This window comes from Cicer arietinum, chromosome 8 (assembly GCF_000331145.2).
Source record: "Cicer arietinum cultivar CDC Frontier isolate Library 1 chromosome 8, Cicar.CDCFrontier_v2.0, whole genome shotgun sequence".
In the NCBI taxonomy this organism is placed as follows: domain Eukaryota; kingdom Viridiplantae; phylum Streptophyta; class Magnoliopsida; order Fabales; family Fabaceae; genus Cicer; species Cicer arietinum.
Genome location: NC_021167.2, coordinates 2,491,402 through 2,507,730, shown reverse-complemented (window position 1 = coordinate 2,507,730; position 16,329 = coordinate 2,491,402). Strand labels below are relative to the sequence as shown.

Genomic DNA, 16,329 nt, shown 5'->3' with positions numbered 1-16,329 from the left:
TAGACAATTTAGTAACTTAAGTAGTTTGTGTTTCATTTTAGTCTCATAAGTTATAAACATTAAAGATTTTAGTCCCTAAAATTATAAAAATTAGACACCTGAATTTTTAAGCTATAATGTTATATACTATTATATATTACCAAAGTACATAACGTATGTAATTTAAGAGACCAAAATATTTTATTTTTGTAACTTAAAAAATTAAAATAGATATAATATTTGTAATTTAAGGAATTAAAATTAAACAAATAAAATTCAAGAGACTAAAAGGAAACATAAAATTAACTTAAGAGACTAAAAGCTTAAGTTAATTTTTTTTAGGGTATTGACAACATTTCATTAATTCAAGAGACTAAAAGGAAACATAAATCTTTCTTTTTTTAGGGTATTGACAACATTTCATTAATTTTATTTCATGGATACTATCTTCAAAATAAAATATAAACAAAAATGATATAAAAATAGCTGATGTGTCTAATTAAAAATTAAGATTAATAAATCAAAATTTTAAATACTCTTTTTATTTATATTTTATTCTATAATAATATTTTTCATCGTTACAAAATATTTTGGTTGAAGAACTAAACTAGTTTATCTTTTTCAACTAAAGAAACTAAAATTTTACTTCATAAATCCAAAATGACTAAATTGTCTCAAACTTGACATTGTAAATATTATTTACTTAACTATATATATTATTTGCCACTTTATAACAGAACAAAACAGCTAAGTGGTTGATAGATCATTTGGAAAATAAGTTCATACTGTTATTTTTATAATAAAACCTTTACTTTGCCGTGGATGTTTAACTTTTACAAATTTTAGTGGATTAGATTCGACACTCGTTAAATTCGTTTACTAAAACATAGAAACTGTTAGGTTATTCTTGAAGGTCTGTGGCAGAAAGATGTTATAGCACAAATATTGGACAATGTGAGGTATTCCTCAATTAAAAGCTGTAACAGTAGTAGTACTCCACCGTAGTTGGTATTGGACTTGTTACAGTGCGGGTTCCATTTCAATATATATGTAGCTTAACAGTTGACCCCTAAGCATACATTTTGTACACTCGTTACGCTTCTAGGTTGGAACTTGATTGGCATAGACAATTCACTCGGCAGATTAATCTCAACAACAAAGAAAAATTAGAGCATGTAGTCAAATTCGAGAAAAATTAGAGCATGTAGTCAAATTTGAGTAACAGCAGCAATAAGATGAATAAAGTATTAAATCATCCTAATTCATAAAACCATCAAAATCCCTTGGCAGATAGTTAAGAGGGGCAAAAATCTCAAAACTCATACAAAAAACTTCAAATTGAAACACACAACTCTATGAATATTGCAACTCAGTTAGCTTTCACATGTTGCAGAACAACATTATAGGCTTCGTGTTCCTCCCCAAAATCCTGCAGAGGTGCACATACTTAGTTAATTATACATATAGGATGAAACAAGACTCCAAAAACATTTGCATTTCAAATGTAATACATACCTTCACAACAACACAAGAACAGCCAGTTACCTTCCTAGCTTTTCCTTCTGAATCAATTTTGCATAACTGCATCAAAACAACTTCCAAAAATCAATAAAATAAAATGATGCAACAAGAATGTGCCAGCATGAATAAAGAACAATAAGCAAATCAAAATTCAAATCTAAAATTGGGAATTGGGAGCAAATGGACGCACTAAAAGGGTCAAGGGCACTTACACCAGCCCACTCTCCAAGGGTCTTTGCACTTGGAACTGTCAACAGGCTAACATTGTGTTCAGCACAGAGAGCTTTCACCAGTTTTACATAATCCGGTTGGTCGCAATCTTCAGCTAGAACACAGAGCTGGGCAGCATGCTTCTCAATCACTTTTGCACCTTCATGGAGACCTCGTGCAAGACCTCCATAAGCACGTGACTTCCTAAGCACAAGCTGTACAGCAGTCATGATGTCCATTGGTTCACCTGGAATTACAGCAGCAGCGGCAGCAACAGGCTCAACTGCAACAACCTCTTCTTCGCTGCAGAACAAAGAGTTTTCTATAGTGAGCAACTTATCAAAGATTCTTAAACTTGTGAAGGAAACTCTATTCATGAGACACACAAGGACAAAAGCTTAGAACTCGAATAATGTATGGAGACTTTTTATCAGCAGCTTAAACCTTAAGAAGAATCATTTTCATGCTAAAATGTACTAATACATAAGTTTGGTTCAATTGTTTTCTTAATTACATCTAGTTATTACTAATGCGAGGCTATCAGATCCAATTATCAAAACAATCAAGTTAAATTGATTAACCCTATTTTCAAAAGCACTGCTTAAGAGATAAAGTTTATTTTGCTTTCACTCTTGGAGTAGCAAAATTGATTCTAAAGATCTATAATTGATTTTGACATGTTTAAGTAGAATTGATTTTGCCTCCACAACAACTCTAACACTTCTAGAATTTAAAGTTTTTGCCTCTATAATTGATTTCTAACCTCAAATTTATCATTCAATTCATATTTTCCTAAAACATAAATTACTTTACATTCAACACAATTTAAGACCGTCAGAATAAAATTTACAAAACGAATTCGTTTAAAATCAATTTTAAGCACGACGATAAATGCAAGAGAAGGAAAAAAATTACATGGATGGGTTATTTAACATTATCCTGAACTGTAATAGAATATCGTACTACCTTAGATACTCAACATACTTTAATAATTAAGGAATCTTGCTAATATTGAATCGTGAAACAATTTGTGTGTGTAAGTAGTGAGTTAAGGAACGAAAGGAAAAATTAGCATACCCTGACATTTTTCGTCGTTGATTTGAAGCACGGGATCTGAAAAACAGAAAGAGAAACGAAAGAGTGAGAGAGGATGAAAGAGAGGTAGGTTATAAATATGTTGAGAAGAGAGGTCCGGAATATACCAGCTAAATGCGATTTGCAGGCGGACGGAGAGGCAGTGCTGCACAAGGTTTCGAATGGAAAATTAAACCCTACTTTTCCTATTAATACTATGTAGTAATATACTGCAGTCTGTAATTTTTTAAAAAATAAATAATATTGGTTAAATGCTTTTATATTTTTCACTCATTTTTTTATGTCATTTTAAATATTTTTACTCATTTTTTATTAAATAAATAAATAAATAAAAAATACTCAGTTTATTTTAGTTGCTCAAAGACCAATTATATTGGTATGGAAATAGTTCAAGGTTGGGTCTTATCTTAAAATACTATATATTTGTGTATTGTGTAATTAAATATAGTTATAGTGAAAATTTATGTTTTTTAAAAGACAAATATATATATAATTAAAATATATATATATATATATATAATTAATTTTGCTTGGGGTGTGGGTTGAAGGGAACTAACAATGTCACATGTGTAAAATGTAATGTAAAATAGAGACTTATAGTGTTACACTATTTCTGATCTTATTTGTGATAAGTTTATTTATAATAGAGTGATGTTTATCAAGTTCATAATTTTTTTTATGTTTTTCTAGGATTTCGACTTTTATCCCTTTTTTTCTTTTTGTCCTTTTATAACAATAATAATAATAATAATAATAATAATAATAATAATAATAATAATAATAATAATAATAATAATAATAATAGTTTTGAATTGTTGTAAAAGATTATTTTTACTGTTGGGATTAGAGCTATCAAAATGGGCTAGCCCGAATGGGTCATCCCGTCCAGCTCGCTAAAACACAGGGTTTAGGTCTAATAATTTCAATCCAAATTTTTTTAGAGCTTTTGATTCCAGTCCGAATAAACTCGTTACCCATTATGGTTAGTCCGTATGAGTATCGGATAACTCGCATAATAATAATTATTATTTTTAAATAAGGATTACACCATGCACCCCCACAACTAAACCTATCGCCCCTCAAGACACCTGAAAACACATTTTCACATTTTTAACCATTTATAATAAGTTTCAAAAATGATAGTTTCGGAAGTTTAAAATTTTTGAAATAAGGATTACATTTCAAAAATTTGGAAAGTTTCGAAAAATTTCAAAACTGCAAAGTTTCGAATGTTTTCAAATCTGGAAACTTTTGAAATTTTCCAAATTTGGAAATTTTCGAAACAAGAATTACATTTCGAAAATTTGTAAAGTTTCGAAATTTTCCTATTTCGAAAGTTTTTAATTGTTTGAAAGTTTTGAAAATTATGGAAATTGTCATTTCGAAACTTTAGAAACTTTTGAATATTTTGAAAAGAAGGGTGAAAAAATGAGAAGTTAAAAAAATTGAAGGTTTATAAAGGATAAAATTGTCTTTTCACGTTTATTGAGAGGTGACAAATTTAGACTTGGAGGTGCAGTGTAGAATCCTAAAAAAATAGTAAAATTGGTCTTAAAAAAAGGTTCGATCAAACAAAAATTAACTTGATCCAGTTTTTATTTTTTTTTAAAGAATTCACAAAGACATAACAAACCCTAGTTTGAAAAGAAATGTGACGGCACTCTCACATATAGACTCACGGTCTCACTCATCTGACTCTATGGGCACAGCATATGACATGAAGAAATTCTGAACTAATTTATTTTTAAATGGGCATGAAGAAAATTTTTAAATTAAAAGAGTTGCAAAAAAATTAAAAATATAATTAAATAAAAAATAAAAAATATGTGAGCTACCCCGCCAAACCCACAGCCTGTCTAGACCCGAACTCGGATATTATTTTAACATCTTATATTAAAACAGGACTTTTTTATCCGGTCCAAAAAAGTCTGCAACCCGTAAGACCGATAGTAAATAGGTTGAGTAGTCCGTTTTGACATGTCTAGTTGGGATGCTATAAGATGTCCTTCTAATATAACTTGCTTTAAAAAATAACATTTATTAAACAAAAATATTAAAAGATATTTAAAATTTATATATCATTCTAATACAATATAACTTGATTGAATATATATATATAAATTAAAAGTTCTTTTACTAAAAAAATTAAAAGTTTAATGCATATAGATGGATTTATTTTACACACACAGTGTAAATGTTCATATACAATCAAGCCAGGGATCATATTGTTACAAAAACAGTTAATTATAATTATTAGATAATTAAAAACATTTGTTAACATTAACCATAATTACTATTAAAATTAAAAATACTAGTTGTGAGATGGGATGACTAAAGTACACATTGGTGCTGCTATTGTATTTTTCGTGATAGTAATGCAACAACTTTGAGTTTGTTTTGTATTGTATTTTTCGTGATGGCAATGCAACAACTTTGACTTTGTTTTTCTCTTCATATTGGTATGACTAATGCTTTTTATGCATAAATTATAGGTGCTATTATTGCAACTGAAATCACCTATAAAAACTATTAAGTTTTGTATTTGGCTGCAGTGTAATTCTTGTTTGGTTATTATAGATTTTTTTAATGTGAAACTCATTCTTCGAAAATTCCATAATAAATAGTTGAATTATGTTTTCTTTACATGTCGAATGCACTTTTATTGTTCTCAGATTTAGTGGGAGGATAAAGCATGTGCTAATCAGCTTGTCAATTATATTACTCTTAATGTTGGATTTATGTGATGAAATACTAAATAATTTTAAAGATTAGAATAAAAAAAAACTAATTTGAATCTAATCTATTTTTTATATTTAACAATAAAAAGTAAAAAAAAAGATATATTTTTTGAAATATAATAATTTAACTAATACACAATTGATTCATTGAGAAAAAATGTTTAAACAGTGCAAATACACTACAACATAAGTTTTTTATAATCTAATTAAAATTAACTAAACTCTTTTTTTAATTTAATTTGTTTTAAATTAATTGACTAATAAATTACAACTATCGCAGATTTAATATTTTTACTATTTTATCAAAAATCGTATACTTGTTAATTATTATATTAAATATTTGAAATTTTTTTAAACAAAACTGTTTTAATAATTAAAAAGCAAATGAGATTTTAAAAGGAAAAAAATAAATAAATTGAACTAAATCCCATTATTATTCCAAAACACTTGTATCTATTATAATAGAAGGTTAACGTGAAATGTGAAATGCATGTAAAATATTCGGTTGAAAAAAACATACAATAAACTTTACAATAATTACAAAGAATGCTGACATGTTTTCCGCCTCTTTTTTTAGTATTGATTGTTTGGAGTACAAATGAAAAGCAAAATATATTTCGAATTGTTTTGATTTTTTTATTTTAAAAAGAGTAAAATAAAAAATAATTTCTAAAAACAGTTTTCGAGTAAAAACATTATTCGTAGTTGATTTGAAGCACGGGATATACCAGCTAGCTAAATGCAATTTGCAAGAGCGCACGGAGAGGCAGCGCTGCACAAGGCTTTTGAATGGAATTTTAAATATTTCTACTCGTTTTTTATCAAATAAATAAATAAAAATACTCGTTTATTTTAGTTGCTCAAAGACCAATTATGTTGGTATGGAAATAGTTTAGGGTTGGGTTGTATCTTAAAACACTATATATTTGTGTAATTAAATATAGTTATAGTGAAAATTTATGTTTTTTAAAAGACAAATATCGTTAAAATATATATATATATATATAATTAATTTTGTTTTGGGTGTGGGTCGAAGGGAGCTAACAATGTCACATTTGGGTCGAAGAGACTTATAATGTTACACTATTTCTGATATTATTTGTGATAAGTTTATTTATAATAGAGTGACGTTTATCAAGTTCATAATTTTTTTATGTTTTTCTAGGATTTTGACTTTTATCCCTTTTTTCTTTTTGTCATTTTATAACAATAATAATTTTGAATTGTTGTAAATGATCATTTTTACTGTTGGGATTAGAGCTCTCAAAATGAGCTAGCCCGAATGGATCCGCCCGTCCAGCTCGCTAAAACACAGGGTTTGAGTCTAGTAATTTCAATCCAAATTTTTTTAGAGCTTTTGAGTCCGGTCTGAATAAACCCGTTACCCATTATGGTTAGTCCGTATGAGTATCGGATAACTCGCATAATAATAATTATTATTTTTAAATAACATCCTATATTAAAACATGACTTTTTTATCCGGTCCAAAAAAGTCTGCAACTCGTAAGACCGACAGTAAATAGGTTGAGTAGTCCGTTTTGACATGTCTAGTTGGGATGTTATAAGATGTCCTTCTAATATAACTTGTTTTAAAAAATAACATTTATTAAACAAAAATATTAAAAGATATTTAAAATTTATATATCATTCTAATACAATATAACTTGATTGAATATATATATATAAATTAAAAGTTCTTTTACTAAAAAAATTAAAAGTTTAATGCATATAGATGGATTTATTTTACACACACAGTGTAAATGTTCATATACAATCAAGCCAGGGATCATATTGTTACAAAAACAGTTAATTATAATTATTAGATAATTAAAAACATTTGTTAACTTTAACCATAATTACTATTAAAATTAAAAATACTAGTTGTGAGATGGGATCACTAAAGTACACATTGTTGCTGCTATTGTATTTTTAGTGATAGTAATGCAACAACTTTGAGTTTGTTTTCTATTGTATTTTTCGTGACGGTAATGCAACAACTTTTGACTTTGTTTTTCTCTTCATATTGGTATGACTAATGCTTTTTATGCATAAATTATAGGTGCTATTATTGCAACTGAAATCACCTATAAAAACTATTAAGTTTTGTATTTGGCTGCAGTGTAATTCTTGTTTGGTTATTATAGATTTTTTTAATGTGAAACTCATTCTTCGAAAATTCCATAATAAATAGTTGAATTATGTTTTCTTTACATGTCGAATGCACTTTTATTGTTCTCAGATTTAGTGGGAGGATAAAGCATGTGCTAATCAGCTTGTCAATTATATTACTCTTAATGTTGGATTTATGTGATGAAATACTATTTATGAGTTTATTGCTTTTGATTTCTTTAAAATTAGATCAAGTTTTCCTAATTACAAAATTTGTTAGATTTTACGTTTTGGTATTGTTTAGTTAGATAAATTAAGATGTCAACTTTATGTGTGAAATTTTTACACATTAGACAAAACTTAAAATGAATCTAAAGATTAAAAAACATACTAATTTATCTCCAAAAAAGAAAAAAAATACTACTCCAGTAATTTACAGGTACTTGAGATTTGCAATTGAAGAGAGCGCCGAAGCGTAGCAGGTATAGTATACGTTTCAGACCATCGCAACGCAAGCAATTGAGCGTTGTCCTCTTACTCTGCAAATTGTGAAAATGAAACCAAGGGTTTCGCACAGGTTTCTTATACTCCGTTACCAAATTCGTTTCCTAACCCACACTAAACCCTTCACTTCCTTCGCCAAAAAGTTTCTAGCCCCTCAAGCTCGTCCTTCTATCAATGGCGGTAACGGAAACTCTCAAGGTTAGTTATTTTAACTTCACTGCTTCTCCACTCAACACTCCCTTAATCCCATTCAATGCTAAACAATTAATTATCAACCAATCTTCTACTCTACAAATTCAACTCGATTTTCAAAATACTACTACTAAACCTGATTGGAATATATAATTTGTGATTCTTATATTTTATGTGCGTGTTTCGATTCACAGTGAGTTTGAGTTTGACAAAATTAGGGTGACGATGATATCTTGTGGAAGTTACATACTATGATTCTGCCAAACTCACCTTAGTTCAAACATGCAATATATATGTATGTATTATCGATTTTGAGAAGCTTTGAGCTTATTGATGTGAGTGTGTGCAGGGGATTCTTCTTTTCTTTTACCTGGTGCAACAGTTGCTACGATACTTATGCTTCTATTATTGCAACTGAAATCACCTATAAAAACTATTAAGTTTTGTATTTGGCTGCAGTGTAATTCTTGTTTGGTTATTATAGATTTTTTTAATGTGAAACTCATTCTTCGAAAATTCCATAATAAATAGTTGAATTATGTTTTCTTTACATGTCGAATGCACTTTTATTGTTCTCAGATTTAGTGGGAGGATAAAGCATGTGCTAATCAGCTTGTCAATTATATTACTCTTAATGTTGGATTTATGTGATGAAATACTATTTATGAGTTTATTGCTTTTGATTTCTTTAAAATTAGATCAAGTTTTCCTAATTACAAAATTTGTTAGATTTTACGTTTTGGTATTGTTTAGTTAGATAAATTAAGATGTCAACTTTATGTGTGAAATTTTTACACATTAGACAAAACTTAAAATGAATCTAAAGATTAAAAAACATACTAATTTATCTCCAAAAAAGAAAAAAAATACTACTCCAGTAATTTACAGGTACTTGAGATTTGCAATTGAAGAGAGCGCCGAAGCGTAGCAGGTATAGTATACGTTTCAGACCATCGCAACGCAAGCAATTGAGCGTTGTCCTCTTACTCTGCAAATTGTGAAAATGAAACCAAGGGTTTCGCACAGGTTTCTTATACTCCGTTACCAAATTCGTTTCCTAACCCACACTAAACCCTTCACTTCCTTCGCCAAAAAGTTTCTAGCCCCTCAAGCTCGTCCTTCTATCAATGGCGGTAACGGAAACTCTCAAGGTTAGTTATTTTAACTTCACTGCTTCTCCACTCAACACTCCCTTAATCCCATTCAATGCTAAACAATTAATTATCAACCAATCTTCTACTCTACAAATTCAACTCGATTTTCAAAATACTACTACTAAACCTGATTGGAATATATAATTTGTGATTCTTATATTTTATGTGCGTGTTTCGATTCACAGTGAGTTTGAGTTTGACAAAATTAGGGTGACGATGATATCTTGTGGAAGTTACATACTATGATTCTGCCAAACTCACCTTAGTTCAAACATGCAATATATATGTATGTATTATCGATTTTGAGAAGCTTTGAGCTTATTGATGTGAGTGTGTGCAGGGGATTCTTCTTTTCTTTTACCTGGTGCAACAGTTGCTACGATACTTATGCTTGGTGCTCTCCATGCCAGACGAATGTATGATGATAAGAAGGTGCAGCTTCTACAAAATATCTATTTTTATGCTTAAATTAAACAAGTCTCACATGCTACTTGAGGTTTATTTTATTTGCTGGTTTATCGATTTGTAGTCTTCTATGACGGTGATTAATCATTGCCATTAGGTCATTCCTTTTTCTTATACATAGATTGTTCTAGGACGCTATAACATTAGAGCATATATTAAGAAAAACAAAAATGCTATGTGCTAGGCCTTCTTTTTGTGCTACACATTGAACTGTGTTTTCAATCATGATTCTGGAATTTTTTAGGGTGTTTAGCTTCACTTATTGGATTTCCTTCTCATGTTATCTCTTGCTTGATTGCCGCTTTATATTTTAATATTTGATAATCTCTATAAGAAAACTTGTTTATCCTTTGTGGCAGACTGAAGATATGCGGGAAAAAGGAATTGAGTTGGAGTTCCAACCTGATGTGAAGGTATGATTTTTACTCGCCCCAAAATTATTTCTCCTCCCTAAAGTGTTTATCTTTAAACTTATTCAGACCTTTGTGTTATGTCCTTGTCAAAACTAGGCTTCATTTTTTAGATTACTGCCGCTACGATCAATTTCTAGATGCTGGGGACATTTGACTAGCATGGTAAGAAGTCAACTCAGTCTTTGAATACCCTTCTTTAACACATATCCATTAAGCTGTTTTATTTTTTGTTTGCAATTGTGTTCCCCGTGTATTGCTCAGAGAAACAATATTGGAAATAATGTAGCTATAAGAAACCTAATGAAGAAATACAAATAAACATTTAATGTATGAAAAAAAGTACTATTAGAAGGAAAGGAAAGAAAGTACATGATAAAGGAGGAAAAGCAGGGCAGAGCTCCAAAAACGAAAGTACGAAGAGATAAAAAGTAATATATCAAAATTTTTAAGACTTAAAGTATATTTATATTATGTATATTCTTTTTCTATCTCCTTTTATCAATACAAGTATGACTCTATTAAACTTGAAAATAATTTACAGTTTCCATTGTCGATAGATAGTCTTATATTTCCTACACATTATATTATTTATTTATATACGATTTTACATAAATTTTCAGGAAATACCAGTGTGGTTAAGGCCACATGTATACAGAGCTTGGGCTCGGGCATTCCATTCAAGTATTGTAGTTATGCCTTTCTTTTTAATGTTAACATTTCTTCATTTCACAGTAATAAGCTTGTATAGTCACCATGCAATTAAACTGGAAAAAATTGTTAGCGATAAACTATGCTTTCAAATATGTGTCAACACGATCCTAATTCCTAATCACATCTCAGATTTAGAAGAAGCTGCTTTACCCCTGGACAAGTATACATCTCTAAGGGAATTTTTTGCTCGTGCTTTGAAAGAAGGTTCCAGGCCTATCGATGCTGATCCACAATGTCTGGTAACTGGTAACATCTATTTGGCAAGCTCAAACATCTTTATTTGTACTATTTGTTGTTGATAGTTGATACATAACTTGCTTGACCATTTTTTTTCCTGCAGGTCAGTCCTGTGGACGGTACAATCTTAAGATTTGGAGAGTTGAAAGGAGCAGGGGCAATGATTGAACAAGTTAAAGGGTTTTCATATCCTGTTTTTTCCCTTCTTGGTGCAAGCTCTTTCCTTCCAACAGCTGATAGCAATGTGCAAGAGGAGCACAGCGAATCAATAACAATTACTGAAAAGAGCAAGAAATCATGGTGGAGAGTTTCATTAGCTTCTCCAAAAGTTTGGGACCCAACATCATCGTGGTAATTTGTTGATGTAGTTATGATTTTCTTCTGCTGCCAATGTCTTAATTCATTTGGTTTGTGAGCATTTGTATTTCAATAGAATGGTTATTAAAGAAAACCGTAAATTCTAATCATGCATCTACTGTTATATTTTTCATGACACATTTGATAGAAATTTTTGTATGTTTTAAAATTCATGTAGGTTTTAAACTTATGAACTATGATTTTGCAAGCTTGCTTCCTATCTGTGATAGAAACCAGGATTGATTTGACTAAACAGGATAAGAGGCCTGAAGGTGACATAAAAGCTTTATAATGAGAAATTTTTCTTTTTCTTTTACAATTTTAAAGTTCTTTCCCGTCATCTTTCAAGAAGCCCGACTTCTCTTTCTGTATTGTTCTTCTCACTATTATTTTACAATTTATAAAGCAAACTTAATAGTAGTTCAAAGTTCAAACTACACAAGAAAATTTGTTTTCAGCACTTTTATTGCTTGACATGGTTCAGAGGTGTGCATTTCATTTTGGTATTCTTTATATCTATTACCATAAATGTTACATTTTTACCCCAAACGCATATTATTATTTTGCATTGAGATGTCTTATAAAACCCATATTTCTGCTGAATATTTATTACCACATAAACTAAATGAAATGTGTGACAGTCATTTTCCATTGCAGCCCAAAGAAAGGCCTATTTTACTGTGTGATTTACTTAAAGCCTGGAGATTACCATCGGATACATTCCCCTACTGACTGGAATATTCTTGTACGCAGACATTTTTCTGGTAAATCATCTCATGCAAATCTTTAACAGTCCAGCAAATTAAGATTTACACCTCGTGTTAATCTGTTTCAAGTTTAAGTTCTTAGGCGAAGATACAATGACACATGAATGGTTTTGTATTATACCTCTAGTATGTTCTTTCACGCAAGACCCTCTTGGGCTGATTTGTGAATAATGCACAAGCCCATCTACTTTATACTGAAATTGAACTTTGTATTTATTTGAATAATGAGGATTCAGGACAGTTAAGATTGAACTCTAAATTATTTGGTTATAAAGGCTCTAATGCCATTTCATAACTGACTATTCCAAAAGCTTAAGCTGTTTCGTAAAGACACACAAGGTTTTTTATTTTATTATATCTCTAAGTCTTAACACCATGCTTAGTGGATGCCTAAAGTGGCTATAGTTAACATTGACTTTCAAAAGGGTATGCAATGTCATGTCCTGTGTTTTGCAAAGAAATAGGTTCATTGTGGTACTTAAGCCATGCACTTTTCCATCGAATTGACTAGTTTTTCAGAGTAGGCTTTCACGGACTTGAGTTATATCATAAACTCGTTCTAGAAGGAATGTTGGCAAAAATTTCCTTCCCATATTAATTCTTCATATACGATTTGAAGAGAATTCAATTCTTTACATAGTTGTGAACTCTTCTGTGTAATGAGATTGCCAAGTAATTTCTACCAGCAATCATTAGGAACATACCTCCCAAAGAAACAACAAAAGCTTCATCACAACTTGCTTATGTGGCTTCTTCATTTCTAACTGTTTTTCCTTTTTCTCCCCACGACACCTTTGATGTTTAATTACTGATGGGTACAATTGGAGGATTTGGGTTGAAGGTGGATAAGTGCTTTATTCATTTCTGCAAATGAGAACTGCCTTTTCACTCTGTATATTATGAAAATAATTATTGGAACCAGAAGGTGAAAATGATGTAATAGAACTGTAGATTTTCAAGTTTAGCATATATTGATTTTCATGCAGCATACTAGTTGATTTTTATATAGTTTATTATATTCTTATTATCTGTTTGATTTACTGTTTTTGTTGCAGGCAATCTTTATCCTGTGAACGAACGTGCTACAAGAACAATCAGAAACCTCTATATTGAGAACGAGAGGGTAATTTATATCTTGTTTCCATGGTCAATGAGAGAGTATTGTGTCTATCTTCTATTTGCATTCCTGTCAAGGCCTCATGTTTCTATTTATCTATTTTTGCGGTTTGAATAAAAGTTGAACTTGAGACTTCTACCTTAATTCCTTCCACTTTCTTTGCTTGAGTTATGCCGCAAGGGCACATTGATCTACAATTTTACCAAGAAATCTTTTTTCCCCTTAAAGAAAATAATCTGTTAGCTGAAAAATAAAATAAATCAATTCCCTTGTATTAGTAGTACAAGCGACTCTATCGCCTAGTTTCCCTATTTTTTTCATTTGAAATAATTTATTACAAGTTTTAGTTCTAGGTAGGAACAGAATTCTGTATAGATTACTGAGTACTACATATAAACTCCTTGAAGTTTTCCTTTTTTGTTATGCACTTGTCTTGCTTTTATTTTGGGAGAATTACCATCGAATACCAGGGGATGAACTTATTTATTAAGAATAACCTATTAACCTAGAGGTGAATCCTGTCATAAAATGGTCAATCATTCACCACTTTATAATAGGATAAACAGTTCAATAGTTAGTAAGTCCTTTATAAATAAATTCATCACACAGAACCTTTACCTTTATTTTGCCCTGAATGTTATTTACTTTTACAATTTTTGATCAGTTTGATTCAGCTCTAATTAAATTCTTTCGCCAAAAAATGTTCAGGTTATTCTTGAAGGTGTATGGCAAGAAGGGTTTATGGCGCTTGCTGCCGTTGGCGCCACAAATATTGGGTCAATTGAGGTTTGTCAACAGTTCCTCTATGATGTAATAGTAGTACTCTAACGGACTTGGTATAAACAAAAGCAACTTCCACTATACCTATTTTTTTAACAAGCTAAAAATTTGTTAAGAAAAAAGCAAAAACAATTGCTAAATGACTAAAATAGTTATTAGTATTGCGAATCCTACTGAAAAATAAATGCCAGCGGACCCAATATTCAAAGATAACCCATTGGCTGGGATGACTTGTATGTACCTAGATTTACTAATATCCTGTCATTACTGGCTTTTTCATTGATGACTTCAGTTTAAACTCTATCGTTTTCATGGCAGCTTTTCATCGAACCCGAACTTCAGACAAACAAGCCAAGGAAGAAGTCACTACATTCAGAACCTCCTGAAGAACGTGTCTATGATTGTGAAGGTGTTGGTAGAGCACTCAAGAAAGGAGATGAGGTTAGAAATGTGATCTAATTTGTCTTTTAGAAGTTCTGTGCTTGATTCACTGTTATATAGTTTGTGGAGGTGCTGTTGAATTTCGTTTTCTATTTATGGTACTCAAACTACTAGTGTTCCTAAAATACTGTTTTTTTATAGGATTGTGTTCAACTTTTACTTTTCATTTTCTAAGACACTTGGTAGATTAATTATGGATATATTTGGAAAAAATAAAATAGTAAATGTATCTAGAAATTTGAAATGCAACTTATATTTTGGGATTTTTTTTTTATAAAAAAATGTGTTTATAATAAGGGACAAAAGGTAGTAGATTTGGCATAATGTAATTCATTTTTTTTTCTTGATCCCCAGTTAGGTGCCTTCAACATGGGATCAACGGTTGTGCTTGTTTTTGAAGCTCCAATCTCAAAACTGCTTCATGAGGGAAATTCATCACAAGAGTTCAATTTCTCTGTCAAATGTGGGGATAGAATACGAGTTGGTGAGGCTCTAGGAAGGCGGCATAGTTCGTGACCATGTTAATTTTGTCTGCCGTTCATTACATTTGAGAATGTACTCTTCCCTAGGTTTACATTTCCAACTTATTGTCGACATTCTAACTTAAGTATTATATTCGAAAACTTGGCACAATATTAATAGTTATAGTATAATGTTATTTATCATTAAAAAAACGTGATACTACAGATGCAGCGTGTTTTTTACGTTGATAAATATTTGTGGATGTCAGTTCCCACCATTAACATTTATTCATATTTCTTGGGTCGATGGAAAATAAACTCTTCTTATAATTGCATCTATCTTTGGTTTGCAGACTCGGTCCGGGGATATATTTAGAAAAATCACTAATTTTGTATTGTCTGAAAGTGCAATTTTGAAAACATGAGAGTTTAAGTGGCAAATGGAGGAAATGTAGCACCCAAGTTGACCAGATGAATCCTTTATTATAATAGAAAGAATATATAATAGTCACGACCAAAAAAAGTTGGGGACACTTAAAAGCATTTCAATTTTATGTATCAAATAAATGCATTTTTGTTATAGACATGATATAATTACCATCAGACACTTACATACAATTGCAAGGTTTCGGATTTGAATCCAATTCAATTTAACAATTTCATAATTTGTCAGTTGAGTTAAGATTTAAAAACAAAAGAATAATTGTAAATGTTTCTATAACATTATATTTTATTGAGAATTAGAAGTATTTTAATTATTGTTTTGTCTCGTATTGTATAATTCATAATTTTATCGTCAAAAGAAACTATTGTTTTGTTTTTAAGATAACAAATATTTTTCAATAATTATCTAATATTATTTTTGTTAATCTAAATGATTTGACTTAAATAATTAACAAGTTTCACTTAAAAACGAGTTATTCCGAATAATTAGAGTTCAAATTAAGTTAGGAACAATATTCGAATGAAATCGTACTTTTCGAATGAAATCTAAATTACTATAAGAGGTTTCTCTTAGAAATTGGACGATTAAAACCAAAAATAAATATTGTCTTCGTTAAATAATATCAAATATAAT

General features: G+C 30.1%; 2 protein-coding genes across 2 annotated transcripts; one reads left to right on the top strand and one right to left on the bottom strand.

Annotated features, from left to right (window-relative positions):
* Positions 1-1,163: 1,163 nt before the first annotated feature.
* LOC101507989 (small ribosomal subunit protein eS12y-like) lies at positions 1,164-3,040 on the bottom strand. Its single transcript, XM_004511649.4, has 5 exons — positions 2,913-3,040; positions 2,788-2,823; positions 1,713-2,013; positions 1,495-1,560; positions 1,164-1,408 (listed from the first exon to the last, which is right to left on the bottom strand). Exons 2-5 carry the CDS (start codon positions 2,793-2,795, stop codon positions 1,349-1,351), a joined length of 435 nt encoding a protein of 144 aa, XP_004511706.1. The 5' UTR covers positions 2,796-2,823; positions 2,913-3,040; the 3' UTR covers positions 1,164-1,348.
* Positions 3,041-8,907: 5,867 nt separating this feature from the next.
* On the top strand, positions 8,908-15,543 carry LOC101507245 (phosphatidylserine decarboxylase proenzyme 1, mitochondrial). Its single transcript, XM_004511648.4, has 12 exons — positions 8,908-9,499; positions 9,843-9,934; positions 10,327-10,380; positions 10,477-10,542; positions 11,001-11,061; positions 11,221-11,330; positions 11,432-11,679; positions 12,343-12,449; positions 13,508-13,575; positions 14,278-14,355; positions 14,668-14,790; positions 15,145-15,543. Exons 1-12 carry the CDS (start codon positions 9,352-9,354, stop codon positions 15,304-15,306), a joined length of 1,317 nt encoding a protein of 438 aa, XP_004511705.1. The 5' UTR covers positions 8,908-9,351; the 3' UTR covers positions 15,307-15,543.
* Positions 15,544-16,329: the final 786 nt, after the last annotated feature.